Below are 26,380 nucleotides of genomic sequence, written 5' to 3' on the forward strand. Positions count from 1 at the left end.
TGACATTTTATGATAAATACTTGCCACGCTCCAAATAATGATTAAAGATTTTCTACTGGTGCATCAACGACTCTCATTCGACCACTACCACCTTCAAGTAATATTGCTTTATCACTGAGTATAACCGCGACTGCTCTGTAATCAGCCCCACCTGTATTTAACATTGCTTTTAGATGTATATCAACTACAGATTGTTTTGATAGATCAAGATGCTCCAGTGAAAAGTAATAAATCGGATACAAAGTTCTGAAATCATGCTGTGATATTTGCAACCCAGTATCAACATTTTGATCACGTCCCGTGAATGACATCAATCGATGATATACACGTCCTATATGATTTTGTTCATAATTTAGTTGTATATTCTATATTGGTTCTTGTTGTCCGTTTATCCGTAAAGAAATATCTGTGATACCTAGTTGGTCAAATATCATATGAGAGTGAACTTGTGAGCCTAATCGATCATGGCGCTGAAACGCAATAAAAATAATTCGTGGTGCAGAAACACCTTGTTGTGATGCTATATGCCATGTAAACCGACCGTTAACGTCAGTTTGCGTACTATCTGTGCTTGTTGTTAACCATGACAACAAGGATTTACCACCTGTGTCCATGAAAGAAATCAACTTTTGTTCTTCTGCGATCGTTGGAGTCATTACTGGCATCCACAACGATAGTTTTGATAATACTACTTTACCAGCATCACCAGCAGATCTCCACAGAGCATCGTTATCATCACTCTTTCTTACAAGAACAACCGTGTGTCTAGCTCCAAAAATAACCTTTCTAACATTTCTACAAAATCCAAAAATATGCGATATTGGAATTGTACATGAAAAACTTCTATTGGCTCCTGGCAACATATTTCTACGTGCTGCAAATCCCAGGTTAAAATTTTCATTAGAGCCATGAACCACCGGCGCCACATCAGCATCATCGGCAGCGGCAGAGTGTTTTTTTTTTTTTTTTGGTCGTCTTATATTATACGGATCGCTTTCAGGGTGATTAGAATTATCTTTTACAAACATCATTGTGGGATCTGCTGATCTTGTATAATCATCAGAATATCTTGCCAACCCTATTATTGTTGTAGCAACATCGATATCTTTCTGAATTGATTCAATATTTTTGCCATCGATCAGGTATGTGGGGCTATCAGATAATGCCATGATCCCGTTGTTGACAAAACCAACTTTAAATGCATCTAAGTAATTATTATTATCCGTTTTTACAATTGTACCTTCTACCTCAATAAAAGCCTCAGCGGGTAAAAAGTATCTACTTGTGTGATGAACTTGTAGTTCAATTCTTCCTCCACGTTGATCTGGTGTTCGTGCGTCATAAGAATAAAACTGATAATCACGTACCGATTCATCTTTAAGGACAGGTTTTTCCATATCAAATGCTTCGTCGGATATGCGCTTGAACATTTTATTATAATTATTTCCGTTTAACACGTTGATTAGCTCGTTCGGGAAATTCCACTTCGGGAAGTTCCACTTCCTGATATCAAACTTGAAATATTATTTCTTGGTTCACCGAGTCCTTGATCTGCTAACGCTGCCAGTTTTTGATTTGCCGCTTGATTTATTATTTTACTCACGTCTGCGGGCATGATTTCCGTACTTGCCAGTTTCACTGGTGGCTGTGATCTTCGTCTTATTAATCGTGCTAGTCTATCTTTGATCGCCGAGAACGCCTTACCAGCAACATTGATAATTGCACCAGGAGCTTTTTCACGAACAATATCGATAGCTTTCATTGATAATTGTTTTGCAACAGGTGCTACTTTTGGAGCCATCCTTGTAAATAATCCCGGTACAACATCACCAAGTCCATCTCCGTAAATTGCTCCATAGATTGGTAATCGTGAGTTTACCGCTCTGACCTGTACGGATTTACGATGATTATTATGTATGATCATCTTATTTTATTTACCATTTATCTAACAACTAGTCACTGTAATCATCAACAAGTTCATCGATAAGTTCTCGGTAAACGCCGATATCCATGATACCACCTTGAAATAATCGCCGACAAATATCAGCTGCTTCATTGGTTGTTTCTGGTGAGTTATTTCCGGCACGTTTTCCCCCTATGAGAACTTCTAACCGTGACACATCATTGAGGATATTGTTAGGACATAAACCAGAGCCTTGTTTAGGTTCATCTTGAGATGTTTTAAATACTGGTGGTTGCATTATCGGATAAAATGATTCAGTGGTGACCGGGTATGTGTCAGGTGAATCACTTTGAAATCCACGTGGTGAATCTTCCGGTGTAAATGTAATTACCGGCGCAGGAATTTTTTTACGTTGTAAAGGTGGAGGAAGTTGATATGAGGGTTCTTGCTGGGAGAGTTGTTCTTGTTCTTGTTGTTTTATTTTCTCTCTGTAAAGTCTTTTTACTTCTTCATAAATACTTTTGAATTCTGGACCTCTAACTTGTTTTTTGTTTCTATATATGCGATACATCCATCTAATAAGATCATCATTACTCACTTTTTTAAGACTGGGTTTTAAAATATTAGATTTATTAGATATACCAAATAATATTATTTCGGGTAAGTTTTCTCTTTTAGTATTTTTAATATCTTCGACAAACCCTTCGTTAAATTTTGCAATCAATTCTACGTTTTCTTCTACTGGTTTGGGTTCAGGTGTATGTTCTTTTCTCACGTCGGCGACTTCAGTACGAAGTTCTCCAATATCTTCACCAACGGGTGGAGGTTGGGCCGCAGCTACATCACTTGGAAGATCTCGTATAATCTTTTTTATTTGTTTGGTTCTTCTTGCTATTTTTTCAGTCTGCGCTGCAGTTTGTTCTAATACTGGAAAAATACCCTTTTTCCTCTTCTCATCATCCTCAATATCTCCCCATATAGTTTTTTCAACAGCCGCTGCAGCTTTCTTAGTAGCTGCACTGACGGGTTTAAACAGTTTTTTGGTGTCTTCTTCATACTGAACTTGTGATTGTTGCTGCGCTCGTAAGTTTTCTCTAAATGAGTCTCTGACAGGAAGAAATTGTTTGATTGCTTCTAATCGTTCTCGAGCTATCCTTGCAGTATGAGATTCCGGATGTACCATTATTTTAATATAACATAATGATTTAATTATAGCAGCAGAGAGGGTGGGACATCGGCGAAGATGTAACTGTGTAAAACGCGTGCATAATAAACTAGAAAAAATCACCAACGACAATGGAGTAATATTAATTAGACAAACCCCGGAGAGATTTTCTCAGTAACGTCGATGCTTTTTTTTAAAAATCTGTCGACGCTTTTTTATTTTTCGATCGTTCGTAGGAAGGCTTATTTTGGTTTTTGGACGCTTCCAAAATTGGTCTGTCCACCCTCTCTGCTGCTCCTAAATAAAGAAATGAAAATAAACGAAGCATCAAAGAGATTACATTATGTGTATTTCTCCTTACAAATAAATGTACCATATTAATTTTGACAAGATATTGCAACTTTGTATCACTGGTATTGCGAAAAATGTATAAACGTATCATAGAACTTTAACACCTAACCGTTAAGAAGTCCCGGGTTCTTGTAGGTTACTTGGTGTAAATTCAGTTTTTTTCTTTCTTCTCACTCCACATTCTTCTCCGTATTATCTCCCTTATGCACGAGTTGGGTGATCTCGATGGGTGTGTGTGTGATTTGGATTTTTAACTTAGCTTTTACAATTTTTCTGTCATAGTGCTACGACGTCTGCAGTGTGGCAGTTTGTAGTGATGTCTAGCACTGGGGCATCATGCCGCAGACATGTTAGCATGATGTCCCGTCCAGTAACAGTATCCTGACACCAGGCTGACAAGTCCTAACACTAACCTCTTGAGCACCAAGCGAGGCAGCTGTTAGTTGTTGTTGTTGTTATTGTAGAGTTAACGCCATTTTTTCAGCACACGATGGCGGCCAGTATTAATGGTGGAGGAAGAACCCGGGATAACCCCAGAAAGAGCCACCGACCCACGAGAAGCTACTGGCAAGCTCTCTCACATACCCACACTGGCCGAATCCGAGAGTCACACCCACGCATAGGTGATATAGCAGTGATCCGTAACGGAGAGCGCTTTAGACCACTCGGCCATTCGGGGACCCCGCAGCTGTTAGTAACTTTTTTTTATAAGTCTTTGATGTAATTCGGCCAGGGATCGAACCTACGACCTCCCGCATCCTAGGCGTACGCTCTAACCACTAGACCACCGGATCGGTGATCTCGATGAAATTCTGCACCATGTTCAATTCATTTAGAATATGGGAATTATTTTTAAAAATTGTTGTTATTTTATTACAATAGTACAGTGATGATAATTAGTCAGTGGAAATTCATTAACGGATTTTGAGAATATAGAACCGATAGTCTACTGTTGATATACAACCTATTATTGTGTGCTGAATCCTTTCTCCGTTAACTTTACATTGTCAGAATTGTTCTGTATTTTTCCGTATTAGACTGCAACATTCTGCACGAAACGTTTGTCTAAAAATAGTATAGTGTATTAGGACCTACACTGTAAATAAACAATGCACGCTCATGTAGTACGTGCTTTAGCTTTTGGTTTATTAGATTTATTTGTGGATAAACTAAACAAGCTGTTTCGTCCATTTGAAGACATTTCTGATAATGTTAACGATTTGAATGAACTCTCGGAGTCACAAATGAAACTTTCAAGCAAGCAAAGGATAGAATGTGATATTCGCAATATCAACAACAAAAGTGAGAGACGCATTAATTGATCATTTAAATAATTATTTAGAATAAATATTCGTAACCTTTCGCCAATAGACTGGTTCAGACTCTCTATGGTCAAGAAAAGATAGCATAGAAAAGCATATTTAGGCCATATATATCAGAGACGTACCAGTCAGTAAAAATAAGAAATTCGAGAAAAAATGCACCTGAAGGTTTTGGTAGAAAACTAGGAGCCTCATTGCCAATAAGCGATGACGACAAAAAAACATTATTTCCGCTGGCTCAGTGGACTGTCACACAACAGCTGCTTTGAAATCTTCTCCGTTTAACTATTTTGATACACTGTTCGGCTAAGCATAGAAGACATACACTGTATATAATACAGGTCATAGCTGGGATTCCTCCAACAACGAGCATGCAAGTGACAGGGCATAAATATATGTCTTCTTAACTGGTAATATGAATGGCAACAAATATACTTACATTTATGGATCTTGAATTTCCACCAAAATGTACTTTTTGAGTCAGTTCAGCAAATCCGAATCACATGACCCATGTCAAAACCTAATACACACCGAAATAGTACTGTAATATCCAACTTAAATTATATTCTACTTACTGCATTAGAAACGAAATTAATGTGCTGTTCCGTAACGTCTTTATGACAATTTAAATTAAACGAATCCATGTTTTCCCCACATTATGATTCAAACAAATTTCAGAAAGAAAACACGGATTCAGTTGATTCAATTGCACAAATCACATGTATATCGTATGCAATTGACCCAATGAATCCAGTCCATCGTAAGCAGACAAGCAGAACTGAGTTGGATCAAAAGAAAAGCAAAATCCATCCATTCAGTCTTTTTTAAACGAGAATTTTTAAAACTAATATCGAGCGCGCTACGAGGTCCAAAGATCGCTGTGCGGTACAATGTACACATTAATATTGTTACTGTGTATTGTTGCATTAACGGTCGTGTATTTATTATGAAATACAGCATAAATTCAATTACTTTGTTTTTTGTAGTGTTTGCTTTTATTATTAAGCATTAGGTAGAAAAAAGAAATGAGTATTCAATTAAAAGGTTACTGCATTTTTATGGAAAAATACTTGGTTTTTGTTGTTGTTTTTTTCCGGACAAATACTTTATTTCCAGTTTCTTGTAGTATTGTTCAGAAACGATCTCTGTCGTGTACACGCATGCGCGAACGTATCATAATTTGCTACGCCTGGCATACATTAATGATGCATATGCGAAACATTCCGGATATTATTCACACCACAAACGCAGCTGATTTTTCTATTTAATTGTTCGGTTTAACATTAATTTAAAAAACAGTGGTGTGCGTCTTTTTAAGGTTTAGTTCTGTGACTTTATACTAACCTAGACTACGATTATTACGATATCAACTTGAAATGCAATGCGATATGGCTTTGTTTATTCGAAGTACACGGGATCGGAATATAAACTTCATAAAGAAAAATTGCTATGCGGTATATATGGATATAGATAATGGATCATCCTTAATTTCCATGACGTTTAATATAAAATGTAAAATCTCCGGAGTGTGGTGGTGGAATAAATGCAATAATATGGCACGATTGTCTCCAAAGCGAAATCTAGTGCCTTTTCATGATATTCGCCACGGAATATGCAGACGTTTACGGGATAAATCCCATGCATTTACAATGTATTTAAAAACAAGCTAACACGATAATGATGGGTTATGATGAGTTAATTTGCTATGCAGCAGTTATAATGTAAAGGATAAGATCATGGGCTGGTAGATCATTACGCACTGGAACAAATCCACTTGTATCAATCTGTCTTACAGTAATTTTGTTGTTTTGTTTTTGTTTTGTTGTTTTGTTCTTGTTGCAGTTTTTTCATTCCACCCATTCTGGAGATCAGTTTTTGAAACAAAATAAGAAACCAGTATCTGTTTACTCATCATCGTGACACTGACTATATTAAAGCTGATATCCTTGGTCTGTGAAGTTATAAAACCGTGTTACATGTGTTGAATGAATGCATCACAGGCTGTTATTTCACTCTTATATTGAACAGGAAATTCAAGTTTCATTGAATGCTTGTTCCTTTGCTCATTACCATTGTTACGATTTCTACTTTTATTTCAACCGGAATATCATATTTCTCTTGAACCACAATTTACATTGCTGTATTTGTGTGATTTCTTTTGTCTGTCGTGGACAATCGAAACGCGTGTATTCTTTCTAAAATTTGCTATGACCTTGTTATACTTTAGTACGATCACCCATACTAACATTTTAAAAAGGCTAACACTGAACGCTAGGTAGGTAGGTAGCTAGGTAGGTACACTTATGTTTACATTGTTTGCATTAGAACGGCAATAAATCCTAAACAAACTATTTGCATCTGAAAACGCATCCAGTCACTCTATCCTATATAATTATTCTTAGAAATTATCGCGATCACGTTTCAATGTTTACAAAAAACACTGTTTATGGTGGAAACAGCTTGTAATCTGATTTCAATAAAATTTCTAAATTCAATCTCTAGTGGATTTCGTCCCAAGATTGTTTTGTCATAAATACCATGCTCTGGGCTGCTTTAGGTACATTAATAATGCCGGTATAATAATTTGTTTGAGCTGATTGATTATAATGGTTACATAAGTATCTGAAACAAAATAAATTTACATTGTATCTGAAACAAAATAAATTTACATTCTGCGAGCATCAACATTCTCATTCCATTAGTACGAAACTTAATACCTTGTTGACAGTTAACTAATTTAGAACCCTATCATAAATTATGTAATTATGTCGAACTTTCAAATCAAGCAAGTTGCAAATATTATCAGTGCAAAAAAAAAATAATATTAAAATACTTGCTTTGCAGATTTTGTGTTGTTTGTTAACTAAATACTTAGCGGCTTCTGCAAATTATCGCCAGAATTGTAAGCATTGTTTATGGACCGTATTTATCAGGTTTTCAGAGTCACTAAGTTATTTTTGTCATTGCTAGCTCGAAATATATTTTTTTCTGGATAATACTCTCCACCTTTCTTGCATACAATCACTGAGTTCCATTTCTATACTTCTTATTTCACGATTGTGCAAAATTAGCCCGAAATGATTGAATCATATCGAGTACAATAATTGTCAGGTGTATTATCCTGGCTCATCTCCACTGTCGATGTGTTATTCCCATTTAAGATATGTTGTGCAAGTCAAGGTTGGATGATTAACGCTAATGATATGTCAGCATGAAAGTGAGTGGCATATATAAATCATAGAGGTTTAATATTCAAGTTGATGCAATGTGTCTATTAACATTATTGTTATGACAGTGCCATCCTTCTTTCAAGCATACCTTTAGCTTAAATTGAATTCAGCAAAACATGATGGAGCACATTCAAATCCAGAAAGCTTAATTTTAGACTTAAAGTGTTTCAATAATTTGAGACCAATTTCATTGCAGTGCAGCAAAGCACACTTAGATCAATGTCATATGAAGAATCTTGATTTAATATGATCGGAAACTAATATAGAGGCAGGTATTGGTTTTGTTTCTGTTTAAATTCCATTTTGCTATTATGAATTGCTTTATTTCAACAACTCTAAAACCCAGCGAGAGACGTTTTGTGCGCATATCTGTAATCAGTCCAATTTAAATTTTCTCTATTGTCTACTATATTTCCATTTTCACACTATCGGTGATACGACGTAATGCGAGAACTTTAAAAAAAAATAATTAAGTTTTAATGCATTTTTATTTATATAAGGCCATGTTTTGAATTGATCAGATATATTTGTCTAAATCTATTATGCTAATTAGTGCCACATCAATGATATTAGCTGTTTTCTGCTCATCACATTTTTCTCCTTTTTCTCTATTTCCTCACCGTTAGAATATAACTGGTAACATTCACGGACCGTTATAATTTGATTGTTCGTATCTGCTGTAAATAAATTTCAACCTTTTTCTTAGAATTTATCATTCTCTTATGCACATTTTTTACTGTCCTCCATCATTTTGGTACTTCTATTTGGGCATTCTTCTTCCGCAACTCTGATATTATGTTCCTGCTAACCGTTATCTTCTTGGTTAAGCCAGTAATTTTCGTGCCAAAATCATCCATTGGCCTTTCTATGGTCATGTCGTTTTGTTGAATGTAGTATTCTGATCGCCTTATATGTGTTAAAACTGTGACCAGAAGATACAGTCGTCATGAGAATTTTCATTCATAGCTTAAACAAATCCAAAACGTGCTCTTTGTTTAAGTACATTATGGTAAACTGAGATGAAACTGTTATTTTGTTTTAATTAACGAAACACTTATCCATATTTGGTGATATGTGGACAAAGTACGATTGCGTTATACTTCATAAGGACTGACTTGGTTGACTGGCTCATTATTCTCAACTACTAGTAACTTCCATATCTTTTTAAAATGGATTGTGCTCTGTGTATGTGCTACAATTGCGTGATGAAGAGAATTGTTTACTTTGGCCACAGTAATGAAATACATAAAACACTTATCCCATTTTCAAAGAAACAATAGAGCATACTGTTTAAATATGTTTTATTTATTTCATGTTGTTTTATTGCATCATCTTGTCTTGCTCGTTTTCAATAAATGCTAACCCCTCGAGAGGTATAAGCATAATTATTGATATTATAAGTGGCAAAAAAGCGTTATTTGAGAGTAAAATGTGTAATAAATGTATATTACATGCCGGAATTACAACACGTATGCAAAAAAAGTATTTTACGACTAATCTCGTTCTGCATGCTGGTAAAAAATTTTGTCACAAAGGGCGAAATCCATATGGATTACAGCCAGAACACAAACACAAAATTTACTAAGAAATTATTTATGTTCAGCACTCATATCAACAAGTCTACATTTGTAACTTTCGTTGAATGAACTAGAACTGGTATTCTGCAATGATTATAATCAGATGCTTACATTGCTGTGATTTATTTATCTCATATTCTTCTTTTAAAGTTTGTAACTTAGTGCCGATTTCTTGATTTTTCTGATCTGACACGTTTTGAAGTCAAAAAAAGATCCATAAGCTCTAAAAGTTTCCTTCATATAGCATCCACAACTCACGCTATAAAGCGTTTTGCTTAATATCTGGAGCCATTTGCTTTAAACAAATTCGCTAAGTTACCAATAAAATGAATTTGTTGAGCAAAGTTCACATTTGAAGAAACCCGTCTGTTTTCTTGGAAATGATTCTCTTACAGTTGCTATAAAAAGCAACTACGGGTATTACCTTTAATGCCAGTCTTACGCAGCAGTCACCGTAAATGTATGTTATCATATGATTTGTATCATACCCTTCTTCTCATATCTTGCTATGAGAAGGGATTACTCATACGTTGAGAAATGTCTTTGCCTATGTTCAGAGAGAGAGAGAGGGAATTCAGACTCTCTAACTAGGGTGTCACCAATAACCGTGAAGATACGACTACATCTTTGGGGAATGAGGTACGGAACCGCTGTAAGGAAAAGACAGAGCTGTTCTGACTGGAGCAACGAATTCTTTATTGATATATATATATATATATATATATATATATATATATATATATATATATATATATATATATATATATATATATATATATATATATATATATATATATATATAATGCTAAATTCTAAAGGTACATTTATAAAGCCTTTATATTTAAAATACAAGAAATCCAAATCTAAATTGACGACATTTAGATACGAGCGAAATGTATTTTGTGCTGACAATTGTTGATTTTTAGTTACGAGCAAAATGTATTTTGTGCTGATAAATGTTGACATTTAGTTACGAGCGAAATGTATTGTATATTTTGTGCTGACAATTTGTTGATATTTAGTTACGAGCGAAATGTATTGTATTATTGTATGGGTTTCTGCACCTGCTTGTAAAGTGCGATCTTTATAAACTAGCATACAGTTATATTTCACAGATATATAATTTTTATCTCCATATATTTTAGTGGGAAATTATTTTCAATATAAATTAATGAAAAATTAATTTTAATACAATTTAGAATAAATTTCAATCGTAATACTTTTACTTAAAGTTCTGTCCTAATATGTATATGAGTCGAATTAAAGAGATGATAATATAATAACAAAAACAACATTTTTAATGCTTTATTTTTATTTTAATTTTTTATATAGCAAAAAAGCATAATAAATATGTGATCTCACGGAAAAGATAATTTTCTGAAATAAGCGTAAAGATTACGCCAAAAGCGTAATAGTTGGGCATGTATGTTTTTTTCTCGTTAAGACTACTCTGCGTGATACAGTGGTCTTTATGTTTCTTTAAACGTTCAGCTTTTACCTTCGTTAAACAAACTCCGTGAAAGTTCTCTCCTGTTGATTTGCAATTTGTCCGTCTTCCATTTATCTTTTTTTTCTCCAAAATTTTTTAAGCTGGTACAAGAAAAATCTGAATCAAGAAAAACATATTAGCTGTAGAATGATTTTCAAGTATATTTTAATTAGAGCAATTAATTTGAAACTTACTTCATTAAATAAAATACACGGATTTCAAGACATGTTCTAATGCAAAGTAGACATGAAATATTCTAAATGCAAAATGTGCGAAACAAAAGTACAATAACATCCGGTACATAAAATACAATAACAACTGGTACATAAAATACAATAACAACTGGAACATAAAATACAAACGTTCAACAAAGATAAAAGACGTTAGAGAGTACATACATGAAGCCACTGTGTCCTGCGTCAGTTTTCATAATCACTATTGTCAAATTTTCAATATAGCATACAAAAGAATTTATCTCGCTAAATGCATCTGCTATGTTTAACTTGGTTTCGGCGATTAAACCAATTTCCAATTTGTTGCATTAAATTCAAACGCATAAGAGGAAACGTATACCACAATAATTAGTTGTTTGATTCTGAAGTCCATTATTTATATTACAAAATAATGTGAAATTGTTTCCTCTGTGCAGATATATTCATTCTCTAATAAGCGTTTTCCTACATTCTCGCGTAATTGTTTATAGATTTAGGTAATATGTTAATTGCCTGGACTGTAGTACTATCACATACTCGTTGGCGATATGCATTGTTTACATCTCTGATATATTATGTTTCCTTTTTCCTCTTCCTCTACTAGTCCCTTTTTTCTGGATTTATTGGTTCCGATTTATAACTATATGTGTCCGAAATATTCAATGTAGATTTTACTGCTGTACTTGGATTTTAACTAGTACTAGATGTTAAAAGAAAGTTCTATTAAAAAAAAACACATTTTCTTTTAGGCAGTGTGCCATGTTTTACCATTCCACTGAAACAATTGCACCTTAAAATCTATACCTTTTGCACTCTATTGGAATGTTTTCTCCTAAAATCATTTTATATGTCGTCTCCCTATTTAATTCTCACTTTTTCAGCACAATAGTAGTTTGAGAAAATATATATGGCACCAAACATTTCGGTATCCATTGATGTCTTGTAAATATGCTTAAAAATCAATTATGTCTACCTGCCACTGGTCATTACTTGATTAGCAAAGATCTTCATATAGGGACATGCTTTTCTTCCTTGCTTTTGTAACGTGTAGGCAGGTTTAGACTGTTCCGTTAAGCTTATCTTCCATTAATCCTATTTTATTTTCTCCCTTTTATTTTGTTCCCTCAGTTTATTGAGTTACCGTTAGCAGCTGGACTATCGGGATCATATAATAGCTGTTATAAATACCGGGGGGGGGGGGGAGGATTTAAAACTATATAAAATATCCAGAGAATATGTCATACTAGATTCTTTGGTTCAGGTGTTATCCACAAGCGAAAAGGATTTCGTTCTACAACGGGTACCACTTTGTCACGTTTCTTAAATCTTTTAAACGTATGAATGATTTCAAATTTATGTCAAATTGTATCACGTTGAATTTCAAACCACCACTTTAAATACTGAAACAACATTGCTGTTTTAGATCGAACATTATTACATCCATAAATGTTGTGCTCATTTCGTTGAATGGTTGTACTTTACAGTGTCATCAAGATGTACTGACTTCAAATATGTGTATTTACTCACATCAGATACATATTTCATAAATTCTTTATACATCACTGTTAACTGTCTAGCAATTATAATTGATATGCTTATATATGAACCGCTCCGGTGGCCTAGTGGTGAGAGCGTCCGCCTCGGATGCGGGAGGTCGTAGGTTCGATCCCCGACCAAGTCTCACCAAAGACTTACAAAAATGATACTAACAGCTGCCTCGCTTGGCGCTCAGCATTAAGAGGTTAGTGTTAGGACTGGTCGATAATGTGACTGGGTGGGACATTATGCTACATGTCTGAGGCATAATGCACCAGTGCTAGGCATCACTATGAACAGTCACACTGCAGACATCGTTGTTGTTGTTGTTCTAGGGTTTAACGACATTTTTCAGCACAAGATAGGCTATAAATGGCGGCCAATATAACTGGTGGAGAAAGAACCTTGGAAAACACAGGGAAGAACCACCGACCCATGAGAAGCTACTGGCAGGCTTTCCCACGTACCCACTCTAGCCGAGACTTGGACTCGAACCCACGCACACACAGGTGAGATGGCAGTGATCCGGAACGGTGAGCGCTTTAGACCACTCGGCCACTCGGGGCCCCTTGCAGACATCGTAGATACGACTGAAAAATTGTTAAAGCTACGTTAAAAATCCAAATCACACATATAAACACACACACACACACACACACACACCTCTATTTAAGTGTTATCATTATTAACTGTAATCTATACGCAAATCTGTACATTTTCTAAAGCATTTCAGGATATTTTATTTGAAGTTTTGAGATCACAAAAGCAATATTTATATAATTTTAAAATATATTTTATGACACAACTAAATTGGACTACATGTTTGTCCCGTCCAAATGTGATATAGATACTGTTCTTTTCATTTTAAACTCGGTCAAATCATATGGTTTGGAACTTGCGCTATTATTTATGTTGTGCCACAAAGTGTCAAATTAGTGTCTACTCCACTCGTTTTGCAATTTCGCTGTGTAGAGCTAATGGTATATTTTAATCGTTTTGCACCAGTAACTTTTATTTTTGATTGTCAGCGTTCGAGTACACCTCGATATATAAAAACAGTTTTAGTTTATATTTCCCTGCATTTGCGCTGTATAACATCAGCGTAGCTCTCCAGGAATATGCTACTAACTTTTTTTTTTTTTTTTTTTTTTTTTTTTTTTATACAGTATTTAATAGAATGTCAGCTAATTTAGTCTGAAGATTTTTAAGTAACATGTGATCACAGTGCATCCATGTTATGCATATAGTTTACAGCGTGTATAACGAACTTCAATTCTACTCTCGTGTGTAACGAACTTCAAATCTACTCTCGTGTGTAACGAACTTCAATTCTACTCTCGTGTGTAACGAACTTCAAATCTACTCTCGTGTGTAACGAACTTCAATTCTACTCTCGTGTGTAACGAACTTCAAATCTACTCTCGTGTGTAACGAACTTCAAATCTACTCTCGTGTGTAACGAACTTCAATTCTACTCTCGTGTGTAACGAACTTCAATTCTACTCTCATGTTCACTAGTCATTTTGTAAGTATGGACTTGTGAGAGGGGCATACCTGTCTGGAATGAATTTTATTACGTGATATAGTATGGACATGTACAAGGCATTCTAGTCTAGAATGAACTGTCTTGTTATAATATGGACTTGTACGAGAGGCATGCTACTCTGGAATAACTTTAACTGATATATTATGGACTGGTACAAGGCATACTAGTCTCGAATGAATTATATTGTAATATTATGGACTTGTACGAGGGGCATACTAGTCAGGAATGAATTTTATTAATATGTTATGGACTTATCCGAAAGGTATACAAGTCTGGAATAAATTTGATTGATATAGTATTGGCTTGTCGAGGGGCATAGTAGTCTGGAATTGATTTGAATTGTATTGATATAGTATGGACTTGTACGAGGGACTAGTCTGGAATGAATTTTATTGATATAATATGGATTTGTACGAGGGCATACTAGTCGGGAATAAATTTGATTGATATAGTATTGGCTTGCAGAGGGGCATGCTAGTCTGGAATGAATTTTATTCGGGGTTTGATGGTCTGCATTATTTGTAGATGATCGTCTTTTCCAGCCGGATAATATCGATGTCCTTTTGTTAACATTTTATATCTAATACTGAGGCAATTTAACTGAAATAACGGATGATATTTAGTAAGTATTTGATGGTTGTATAACTTGTGGCAATTTTCATATTTATATACTGATTTTTTATACAACAATTAGAAAACGTTGGAGGACTTGTGGCAAATTTCAGATTTATCCATTGATTCGAACACAACACGTAGAGAAAGGTTAGATGGCTTGTGGTAAATTTTAGATTTACCCATTGATTCGAACACAACACGTAGAGAAAGGTTAGAGGGCTTGTGGTAAATTTTAGATTTACCCATTGATTCGAACACAACACGTAGAGAAAGTCTGGAGGATTTGTATACCTCAGATTTACACATCGATTCGTGCGTAACACGAATAATAAGTTGCAGGACTTCTATATTTCAGATTCACCCATTGATTCGTACACAACACGTAGAGAAACGTTGGATGACTTGTATATCTCAGATTTACACATCGATTCGCACATAACACGAATATTCGGTTGCAGGACTTGTGGTATATTTCAGATTCACCCATTGATTCGTACACAACACGTAGAGAAATGTTGGAGGACTTGTATATCTCAGATTTACACATCGATTCGCACATAACACGAATATTCGGTTGCAGGACTTGTGGTATATTTCAGATTCACCCATTGATTCGTACACAACACGTAGAGAAACGTTGGAGGACTTGTTTACCTCAGATTTACACATCGATTCGCACATATGAATATTAGGTTGCAGGAATTGACTTCTCAGCATGTTTTCAGTTAACGCTTCAACAGAAGAGAGCGTTACCAAAACAGTGATAGCTTTGTTGCTTTTCTCAAAGACTTTATCAACTTTTTGAACATTGCTAGTGAGAGGATAAAATGTATAAGAGAGTGGGACAAGGAGTCAGGGGCGGGGGGAGGGGCGGAACCGGAGGGTTTGAGGGAGCGTTGGCAGCGATTGACAAAGAAAACTATATAGATGAATACAAGCATATGGACAATACTGTGAACGAGTCATTTTTCTTGTGATTAATAGTCATAAATTTATGGTGTTTTGATATCATTAATGTTATCTGGGTGATGTGGGAATCATAAATTTTAAAAAAAAGGGGTAAATAATGACAGACGTTTATGTACACTCCCTTATAAAGAAATATGGTTCACCCTACACACAAATGTCAACATACTAATGTCGTACGCACTTCAAGAATTAAAAGAGACTGTTCCTTTATTTTGTAGCGTTATCATATATATCTTACGATTAACTGTTAAACGTGTCTTGTATTGGTAAGTCAGATTTATGATTTATTCCAGGGTGTAGCCCGACTCCACTTGGCAACATGCATGACAATACAATACGGAATATTTACAAATTGCAAATGCATTGCGTCATACGGTTTTTGTTAAGTAAAGCATTTCTCTTGCTTGACATTTATCGTGTTTTTCATTCTATGCTCTAGTATGCATATATCCCCATTCAAGTCTAAACTGCAAAAACGTACAGACACAGACCTGCCGTGGTACAAAGTGCTGACAGGTCAGATCTGGCAAAAATCGCTTAAGATCATCAGTTGAACGGATCTTAAAGGCTGATCTGTCGGCATAGTTCGTAACTTCTGATCTGGATCTTTACGTTTTGCTTTTGGGTGCTAGCTTTTTACGGATTAGGTATATATAGCTATTACCTATTTACGGATTAGGTATTACCTATTTACGGATTAGGTAGATATAGGCCTTACGGATTAGGTATATATATAGGTATTACCTATGTGTCGCCGAGACAGAGTAGAGTAGTTTGATTAATTGCAATTTAAAATAATGCCAAACAAATTTGACAATGCTACGGTAAACCGTGTCTATCGTCGTCTAACTGAATGTAGGTCACAAACACAACAAGGGGTCTGTAAGTCTGTTTCGTGTAGTTAATTGCACGAAATTCACAAACTTAACGGAGTTCTCTCTCTCTCTCTCTCTCTCTCTCTCATTTCCGCATTGTCCCTCACGATTTTGGACAGATATTTTAGGGGCCGCCTGATCCATATGAGCTTCCAGTATGCACGAATATAAGGGTACATATTTGAAATAAGCAGGTAAATGTCCAGAAGGTATAGATTTGTCTCTGAATGGTGTAGTTTTATAGGTCAATGATGGCCTAGAAAACATGGGCGAGTGAAATATGTAACTGAAAAAGAAAAGAAAAAAATCGGCCAAGGCCGAACTACCTTCACGCAGTTGTCCGGTGAAATGTGTGATTTGGATTTTTTTAAAGTAGCTTTAACACGTTTTCAGTCACATCGCTATGATGTCTGCAGTGTGTCAGTTTATAGTGATGTCTAGCACTGGGGCATCAAGCCGCAGACATGTAGCATGATGTCCCACCCAGTCATATTATCCTGCCACCAGGCTGTCCTGTCCCAACACTAGCCTCTTAATGCTGCTGAGCGCCTAGAGAGACAGTCGTTAGTACCATTTTTATAAGTCTTTGGTACGACTCAACTGGGGTTCGAATCCGCGACCTCCAGCATCTAAGGCGGACGCTCTAACCAGGGAGGTATCGATGTCCGGTGGAAACACTATACAAGAAAGCATAGGAATCAATGCTAATCGACCTTGCATAATCTTCTCCATCTCCTCCGTCGTCATCAAATACATATGGTGTAGACTCATTTAGATATTTGTTTTTCAGTGTCTGTCATGAATCTTACCATCAGATCACTTATTTATTTTCTTTTCTGTTCTAGATCAAACGGTATACAGCTTGAGTCAGCAAAACGAAAAATCTGGAGTCGACTTTTTGACATCGGAGTACGAAACTGAGTGATCATCGACCATGTAATTACTAATTACGTTATATACTCAGCACATAACACACACACACACACACACACACACACACACACACACACACACACCTGCTCATATCCTCCAAATTATGAAAACCGAAAGCGCTCGCCTTAACTGATCACTGCCATCTCACCTCTATCCGCATGGTTCGAGTCCCAGACGCGATCTATGTGTGTATGTGCGAAGGATTGTCAGTAGGTTTCCCTGGGACGGTAGCCCATACCTGAGTATTCCAGTGTTCTTCTTCACGTATATTGCATGTCGTGTGCAAACACATGCAGGTCCAGAACATGCCGCGGCTAATACCCTTTCCTCTACACAGAAGCAGACATCCAGGTTTCATCTATACTGGTAAATATAGGTTTGATCATGAGTACTCAGAAATTTTAAGTTATTGAATTCTTAATATCATGGTGTTTGCGTAGGTTTACTATAGGAACTGAAATAGTACCGTGAGTCCTATACCAAAAACAACAACGAAAGGATAACCTACTTACTAGAAAGAAATACCACATAGAGACAAGAGCAATACGAAAATTTCCATGACTTTTTAATCTTGACACGTAAAACACAAACTGAATTTACATAAATGTCAATCCACATAAGGACCCCACAAGTATCATCTTAGGTCACGTGTGACGACCTATTTAAAGATATCCGCCTTCTTTTAACTTCAGTACGAAGAATGCCTCAACGGTGATTCATATTGAGACAGCGGGTGAGATACAGACTGGTCCAAAGGCGTTTCAGTTTATGGTATGTACTCGGCTATTATTTTTTTTTTTACAAGTCCCGTTAAGTCTATTATACAAGGTGAAGCTCGTAACAACTGACTCTTGTCATAATCACCGTGTCATAGATACCGACATAACTATGAAAGCGTCCATTGGTCTTTAGACGTATATAGATAGACTCAGCGTTTATGTATACTTACTGAATTAGTTGCTCCCGATGATGTTAGTGTAAAGTGAAGATGATATGATATATGTATATACACTTTTGGAAAGACAGAAAGGCGTTTGCTGATCTTATTGTTTAATGGATTGGAAACAGCTGGGGATTTGTAAATTATTGTTTTATTTTCCTGTCTGACTTTGTAATGGAACATATTCTCTCAAGATAGAGGATAGAAGGTAAGTACTTCAAATCTGTTAAAATGATAGTTATATTTTGTGTTTATTTATAAGCATTATTAATGCATATTTGTCCGTTTCTTTTGTTTTGATTTATTTCTTTACTTAACGAGTGTTTCTCAAACACATTAAAACATCTTAGCAATCGTGAACTTACTGGTGAAGGTCCAACTCTTGTATTAGCTTAAAACACAAATCCAAATATTGTTTATTCTTGCTTTAAAATAGAATGAAACTGGATGAACGAATATGATCACGAGAAACGGTTTTGTGCTTTAAATGCTTGACGATTGATAGGCAATTTATTTTTAATGCAAAGATTGGCAATGTACAACTGACTTTTCACAGTCACGGGTGTGTTTCCTAAAATCCGCTTCGGATGCGGGAGGTCGGGTTTTCGAACCCGGACAGAGTCATACGAAGGACTTATAAAAATGGTACTAGCTCATCATTAAGAGGTTAGTGTTAGGACTTGTCAGCCTGGTGTCGGGATAATGTGACTGGGTGGGACGTCATGCTACATGTCTGCGTCATGAAGCCACGGTGCTAGACATCACTACAAACTGCCACACTGCATACATCATAGCAATATGATATAAAAATTGTTAAAGCTACTTTAAACACACGCACACTCACACACACACACTCTCTCTCTCTCTCTCTCTCTCTCTCTCTCTCTCTCTCTCTCTAACACACACACACACACACACACACACACACACACACAAACACATACACATACACACACACACTGTTTAGCCTCGGGCTATACAAATGAGTTCGAGGATATTCCATTCTTGCTCTTTGTCGGTTTGTTTATTGCTCTTTCCCACATTCAAATGCAATATGAATGATATACATCCTTGTTTATTACGGATGTTAACGTTAACACAAATCGTGTTTAACTGCCACAGGAATTTCAATTATCAACAAGTTGCATTAGGCATCTGCATATTTCACGGAGACGATGTATTAGGCATCTGCATATTTCACGGAGACGATGTATTAGGCGTCTGCATATTTCACGGAGACGATGTATTAGGCGTCTGCATATTTCACGGAGACGATGTATGTGTTGCTCAATCACGAAAATATCCGGTCAATTGGAAATTACAACCTGGAACGGTATTTGGGTTCCATCGTAGACATGAATCAACGTTCCCATTAAATACTCATTATTTTGTTTAACAGTCACGTTTCCAGTCATGAAAAAGGAAGCAAATTCGCGATAGATGTATGTTATTTCGCCCACTGTATAGTAATGTATCTGTAAAGATTGCATAGTAATGCATCTTTACAATATTGCATAGTAATATATCTAAAATATTACATAGTATATTCATCTTTTAACAATGTGTGATGTAACAAAAAAATGTTTATAACGAAGCACATTGCACGTTTAACTTCTTAACAATGTGTGATGTTAAAAAAAATGTTTTTAATGAAGCACATTGCAAATTTAATTTCTTATCAATTTGTGATATAACAAGCAATTGTTTATAACGAAGCACATTGCACGTTAACTTAATAGGTTCCAGTGGCAGCGCGGAAGGGCTTTTGAGAGTTAAGAGGGGGCAACATACCCCGTCCGCCAGAGAAGGATGAGAGCAAAACAATTTCTCTGCTGCAATTTAAGGGCGCCATTAAAAATATTGTCCCTGTGTGTTTCGGTAGGAGCGGCACTAAAGTGCATTGCCCCATGTACCATGAATCCTTGAATTGCCACTGCTGGCTTCCGTGCACGGGCATCACGTTATCCGAAGCATCGATGTGAAAATATAATTTTAAACATACTCGGTTTCATCAATCACTAGTCTTGGTTTCAATAACGGAGTCTTCAATTTCGGAAAATACTTTCGAAATTCAGCTTCAGAAATTTCTGTCTCAGCAATACGTATACGAAGTTTTGTTATCCTGTGAAAATTAAATGTACAAACCTATAATGGCATGAACGGTTTTCAGTACATACTTACAGCTTATAAAGATTGTAATAATTAATAAAGTATTATTGGCGAGAAACACGTTGGAAAAAATCGGAATAAAAATGTATGTGAATGCGAAGTTATATCCAAGAAGGTTACAAAGAATATACAGCTATGCCATCAAACAAATAGACAAAACAAAAACAACCAGAGACACACATAAATAAGACAACCCGCAATATTGTATTTAATCGTTCATTTGCGCAAAAGCAACACGTAAAATCCATCATATATTTTAATCCCGGTGTGGAATTATTTGAAATCAAATTTATACCTTCTGGGGGATATTCGTAGATGCAAATGATTTAAATATATTGTACAAATGTTTAAGGGTTTGCCACTTGTGGTTGTTCGATTTGCGAACATCGCTTGTTGTTTCCCTTCTGGTTAAATTATTTAACTTCAAGCGTTCTACACGTGAACCATGACGAATCATATAATTCACGCAAAAGGACGAACAGTATAACTCGCTTATAAGTTAAGTCCAAATGTAAACTGCGCAGACCCAAATCATCTTGCCACTCAACGCGCTGGCTGATTTGGGTCTACGCAATTAGCAAAGAGTACAACAAACAACACATACCCTTATCTGTCAGCATATCGGGGTCTAAGTTATTGAGGTTAAACTCAGCCTATAGGTGAGTGCATACGATACATACTGTGATTTCAGAATCCAGCCTACACGTAGTGATTACGGACCTAGACAACCTATCAGATTTCTGCATTCGGGAAGTAAATATTTGACTGGTTCCTGTAAATTTTTGTACTGATAAAAATGTGTTCTCTCTACGCGCAGTGTCAAATTTCTGAACGCAAGGCGTAAAATTTGAGAATGATTCCTTTTTTCTCTTTTCAGACACAGGCATGAGTTTTCTGGACTTCATTTACAAAAGAAAGTGCGATTATCAATAGTGATTGTCATCTCTGTAGTCCCACTGCGATGAGAACATTATTTTTAAGTACTTATTAAGGATGTTAAGTACTTACCACGCTAAGTACACAGATGATACGATTAGTGTTACAGACGTTTGTCGATAAGCCCATATTTATTGCAGCATGGGCTTCTGAAAGCATTGCTTAGCTCTGAGAGGCGGTATCGAAAGATGAAGTGTTCATAAGATCTGAAGCAGCATATACTTGGATTTCTTACTCCAAAACCGAATGGACTGAAGATCACTTAACCACAAACATTTTGCGTGTTCTTCGATACAGAAAGAAGGATTGATTTAGGTATTCTTTCATTTTAAAGTAGATTGAAAGTTCGTAAAGCGTAGAATAAAGCAGTTGAGGCAATCGAATTTATGGGATTTTAATTCATCAGAGAATTGACGGGATCGACACGTAAGTGAGAACACAACTGCTAATATTACGCGTGTAAAGGATGAAGGAAAAGTTCATGGAATTCTATATTAAAGACGAAATTTGAATGGACAGCATACAAGTGTGATTTCGAGTTCAAAGTACAAATAATATTTTATACATCTAAGAATTGAGGAAAACAATGTAATACTAAAGCGTTAGCAATAGCGTTAAAATGTTTTCAAAAGTTACGTGGATTGATCCTAATTCCAATTCTACTTTGGAAGAATTAAACAAGGAGCTTGTCAAACTACATATTCCGACCCTGATCTTTATAGGGATTCTAGTGGTGGTTGGTGTGGTGGGAAATATTCTCGTCATTTTCGTGTACACCCGGAAATACGGGTCATCCACTCATCGGTGCTTCATCTTGTCACTGGCAGGGATCGATATAGTTTCCTGTTGTGTTGGAATGCCATTATTGATCTTCAGTCTGCTTTACCCGTACCAGTTTACTTCACCGGAAGCGTGTAAAATTCTCCGTTTCCTGCACGTGTTTCTCGTGTGCGCTTCAGCGTTTGTTGTGCTTGCCATTGCTTCAGAGAGGCATAGAAGAATCTGCAGTCCATTCAGTAAAACTATATCGACGAGGAAAATAAAAATTATTTGTCTTGTTGCCATGGGAATGGGAGTTATCGTGGCAATACCGGCCATTCCATTATATGGACCGACTGAGGTTGAGACGGGAGTAAATAATATCACAGGGACTGAATGTTTTGTTGACAGTATGTTTGAGAACTCTCTTTTTCCACAGATCTATTTCTCATTTCAACTGATTTTGTGTATTATATCCTTCCTTATTCTTGGAATATATTATTTTCGGATTGGACGCCAAATATGGTGGCATCACACATTTATTCGAGATAATACATTTTCTTCACGAACTCGGAATATAATATCTTTAAACCAAGATAATATTCGCATGGATAGGAAGAGCGTTGATGAAAGTGGCAAAAGACGTGATTCAGAAAGTTCTCCGTACGACATTGGGGTTATACTTGACCCGAAAGGCATACAAAACGAAGACCAGAAGAGACATTCGAACGTGTCACGTTCATCCACTAGTTCTACTGTACCAGAACTTGATGACGTAGTGCGCAAACCTTCAACAGAGAACAAGTCACATTTAAATACCAAAACGTCATTAAAAGCATTGGTGCATAACTTCATGGCTTCCAGCAAGCGTCCACGGGCGTCAAAAAGCAATTCCACCACATCGACAGTTTCAAACTGTGGTGGCTATACCAACAAGCGTACAAGAGAAATTACTACCATGTTGTTTATTATAACAGTTGTATTCGTCCTGTCATTTGTCCCTCATTTAGTATTAATGGTGCTTATGTCGATAGATAAGAAATTCTTGGACAGACTTAACCCTGTGGAAATTTCAGTATTCCAGTTTTTCCTACGAACATTTGTCATCAATAACATGGCAAATCCAATTATTTACGGATTTTGTGATCCCAAATTCAGGCGAGAATGTCAGACTATATTTCTTCGTATAATCTCCTGTGGAAGACACTAGTAACTACAACTCTATACATTTGGTTTTAAAAGCGTAGGACGGAAAGATTAAATCAATTTAATACAGACAGACGACAGTTGTGCGGATGGAAGATTCTGGAACCATGATTTGATGATATGCCCAACCATGTTATAAACGCCGTGTTATGCAAGCGTATGAGCAAACGGATCATAGGTTGAAATTTGTTTATTTATAGTAGGTGTACCAGCCTTGATTTCATTAGCAATTTCATGTTCTTTGAGATTTTCATCATCCACATGTTTTTAAACACACACACACACACAAACACACACACACACACACACACACACACACACACACACACACACATATATATACATATATATATATATATATATATATATATATATATATATATATATATATATATATATATATATATATATATATATACAGAGACAGACAGAGACGGGAAATACTGTCCTTATTATGTGATTTCAAAACAAGTAGGCGCGCCATCCAAACATTGTTATAAAATACTTCCATTAAACATGGTCATTCAAAGTTTTATAATTTAAAAAGCTTTACTTCATGTGTATCATATGTGTTTTGTAATTGCCTTCGACATAGACTCGGCGAGAGTCCAAAACGCTTACACTAGTTATTAAAAACTAGTTTTGCACTAATCGTTGCCAATTTCTTACTCATCTGCATATACACAATTTTACTTGATTTCATCTGCGTTTATAAAATGTAACACGCAAGTACACATCGTTTAGGGTGAAAAACATCAACACTCTAACAACTGATATTTATATTAGCGATTGCGATGTTTTCATATGCAGTTTAATGGTTCCAACTTTGTATTGTTTACAATATTATTTTGATGGATGTGTGGAAGGATTTAAAATATATTTATTTAAATAAAAACCCGGGCAATTGTTTTCAATTTTAGATGTGAATAAAACGATTTCTGAATGAAGTCAATTATTTTATTTTTATTAGCATCATTGGTACATTTTTAAAATGCAAAAGGTACTATCTGGAATAGAAATGTTCTTGTCAATATTCAGAAAACGCTATAGCAAATCATATTGCTATAACATAAAAGGTGTTATTAACTATTATATAACTGGTTACAACGACAAGCAGTCGCAACGTACTTTGTGATAAAGCCCGATTAGTGGTGTTGTTATACGCAAGGGGTCTCTCTACCGAGGGAATCAAACATTCGCCTAAGTTTGGGCTGGAAGTTCCTTGTTTTCTCCTATTTCCAAGGACTTCTAGACAACAGTCGTTGTCAAATGGGTGTTCTCGTAACGCGCCAAGGTCACAAATACTTTTCTCTAATCGAACAATGACCACAAATATTACAACTTCACAATTGCATGACTTCTCCTTGTGAGGATTCCGTAGCCTAATGTCAGTACTTCACACCATGAAATACAAAACACAACTAAGACACCAAATGCAGCGAACTAATTTTCGATTCCATCCCCGGGTGAGCCAAAACACAATTGGGACCCACATTTAACATGTGCCTTTCCACCAAACTCTCATCGTAGCAACAACTAAAAAAGGCATCTCCAAATAAAGGAATAACACCTTCTCAAAGATTCCATGGAACAACATATTAGTACTATCACGAATATTTCACAAAGAAAGGCACAATCAAGCAACACCACTTGACCCATGTCCATTTATGCGACTCTGACCTGATCTCAAACTACGAAACTAAGCCATACCATCATAAAATCTCATGGACCCTGTACACTAAGGCATCTGTTCCTAGAGCCTGATTAATTACTCGGGTTGAGAAATATTTCCCGAACACCGGCTTCCCATACTCAAACAACGAATCACTATAAACTACGAAAGCAATGAAAGGATACGTAAATACAAGTGGCGCAGACCCTAGACTTATTACAGTGTAATATGGGTTGCAACTGTGTGAATTTTAGAACATGTTTTAGCAACAACATTCTTTCACCATGACAAATAAAACTATTAATTTAGATATGTAAATGTAGGGGTTACAATATATATATTACAATGGGAAATCTTACAATACCGGATACGGGTTGCTACACCGCAGTAAGCTCCGTCACAAAATCGTCAGTCCCAATGCACCGGCAACGTTATTTAAACTCATTTCGAACGATAAAAAGAGAATGGATGAATCAGGAAACTCTGAAAGGGCTTGTGACCAATTTCTATGATTTTCATTAAGGATCCTAAGAGCGTTGGTGGTATTTAATATGAGTTGAGTTTTTATGTGTGTCATTTTGATTTTTAACCCAGTCACGTTATCCTCCACCATGCCGACCAGTCCTAACGCTAGCCTTTTAATGCTGAGCACCAAGCGAGGCAGACGTTAGTACTGTAGCATTTTTATAAGTCTTTTGTTATGACTCAGCCCGGGTTTGAAATCGCCACCTCCTGCATCCGAGGCGGAAGCTTTATTATTTTTTTTTGAAAACATAATTGAAAATATGTTGTAGTGTTGAACAAAGAAAGTCGATGATACATAGTCCAAATCGTGCTATTTCTAGTAAAATATTTAAATGTGCGTAAACCAGTTGAAGGAGCGCCTCGATATACCGCCATGTCGGCCAATTCTGCGCGTCGGGTAATTCTGTGCAACGATAAGTCATTTCTGTAAACATTGGATCACGTGTTTAA

General features: G+C 36.0%; 1 protein-coding gene across 2 annotated transcripts; it reads left to right on the forward strand.

The window, feature by feature from the left end:
• Positions 1-18,374: 18,374 nt before the first annotated feature.
• On the forward strand, positions 18,375-24,680 carry LOC149783948 (uncharacterized). 2 transcript variants are annotated; one of them, XM_089932079.1, is made up of 2 exons: positions 18,375-18,494; positions 21,710-24,680. In XM_089932079.1, the coding sequence occupies exon 2, from the start codon at positions 22,388-22,390 to the stop codon at positions 23,735-23,737; it is 1,350 nt and encodes a 449-aa protein (XP_089788205.1). In that variant the 5' UTR covers positions 18,375-18,494; positions 21,710-22,387; the 3' UTR covers positions 23,738-24,680. The 2 variants fall into 2 exon arrangements, with proteins under 2 accessions (XP_089788205.1, XP_089788206.1); XM_089932080.1 differs by lacking the exon at positions 18,375-18,494 and adding an exon at positions 18,528-18,871.
• The last annotated feature ends 1,700 nt before the right edge of the window (positions 24,681-26,380 follow it).

This window comes from Sinohyriopsis cumingii, chromosome 14 (genome assembly GCF_028554795.1).
Source record: "Sinohyriopsis cumingii isolate HCF-2022 chromosome 14, ASM2855479v2, whole genome shotgun sequence".
In the NCBI taxonomy this organism is placed as follows: Eukaryota; Metazoa; Mollusca; class Bivalvia; order Unionida; family Unionidae; genus Sinohyriopsis; species Sinohyriopsis cumingii.

Excerpts from the sequence above, each read along its gene's own strand:
- LOC149783948 (XM_089932079.1), top strand. The coding sequence starts at position 22,388 with ATGTTTTCAAAAGTTACGTGGATTGATCCTAATTCCAATTCTACTTTG.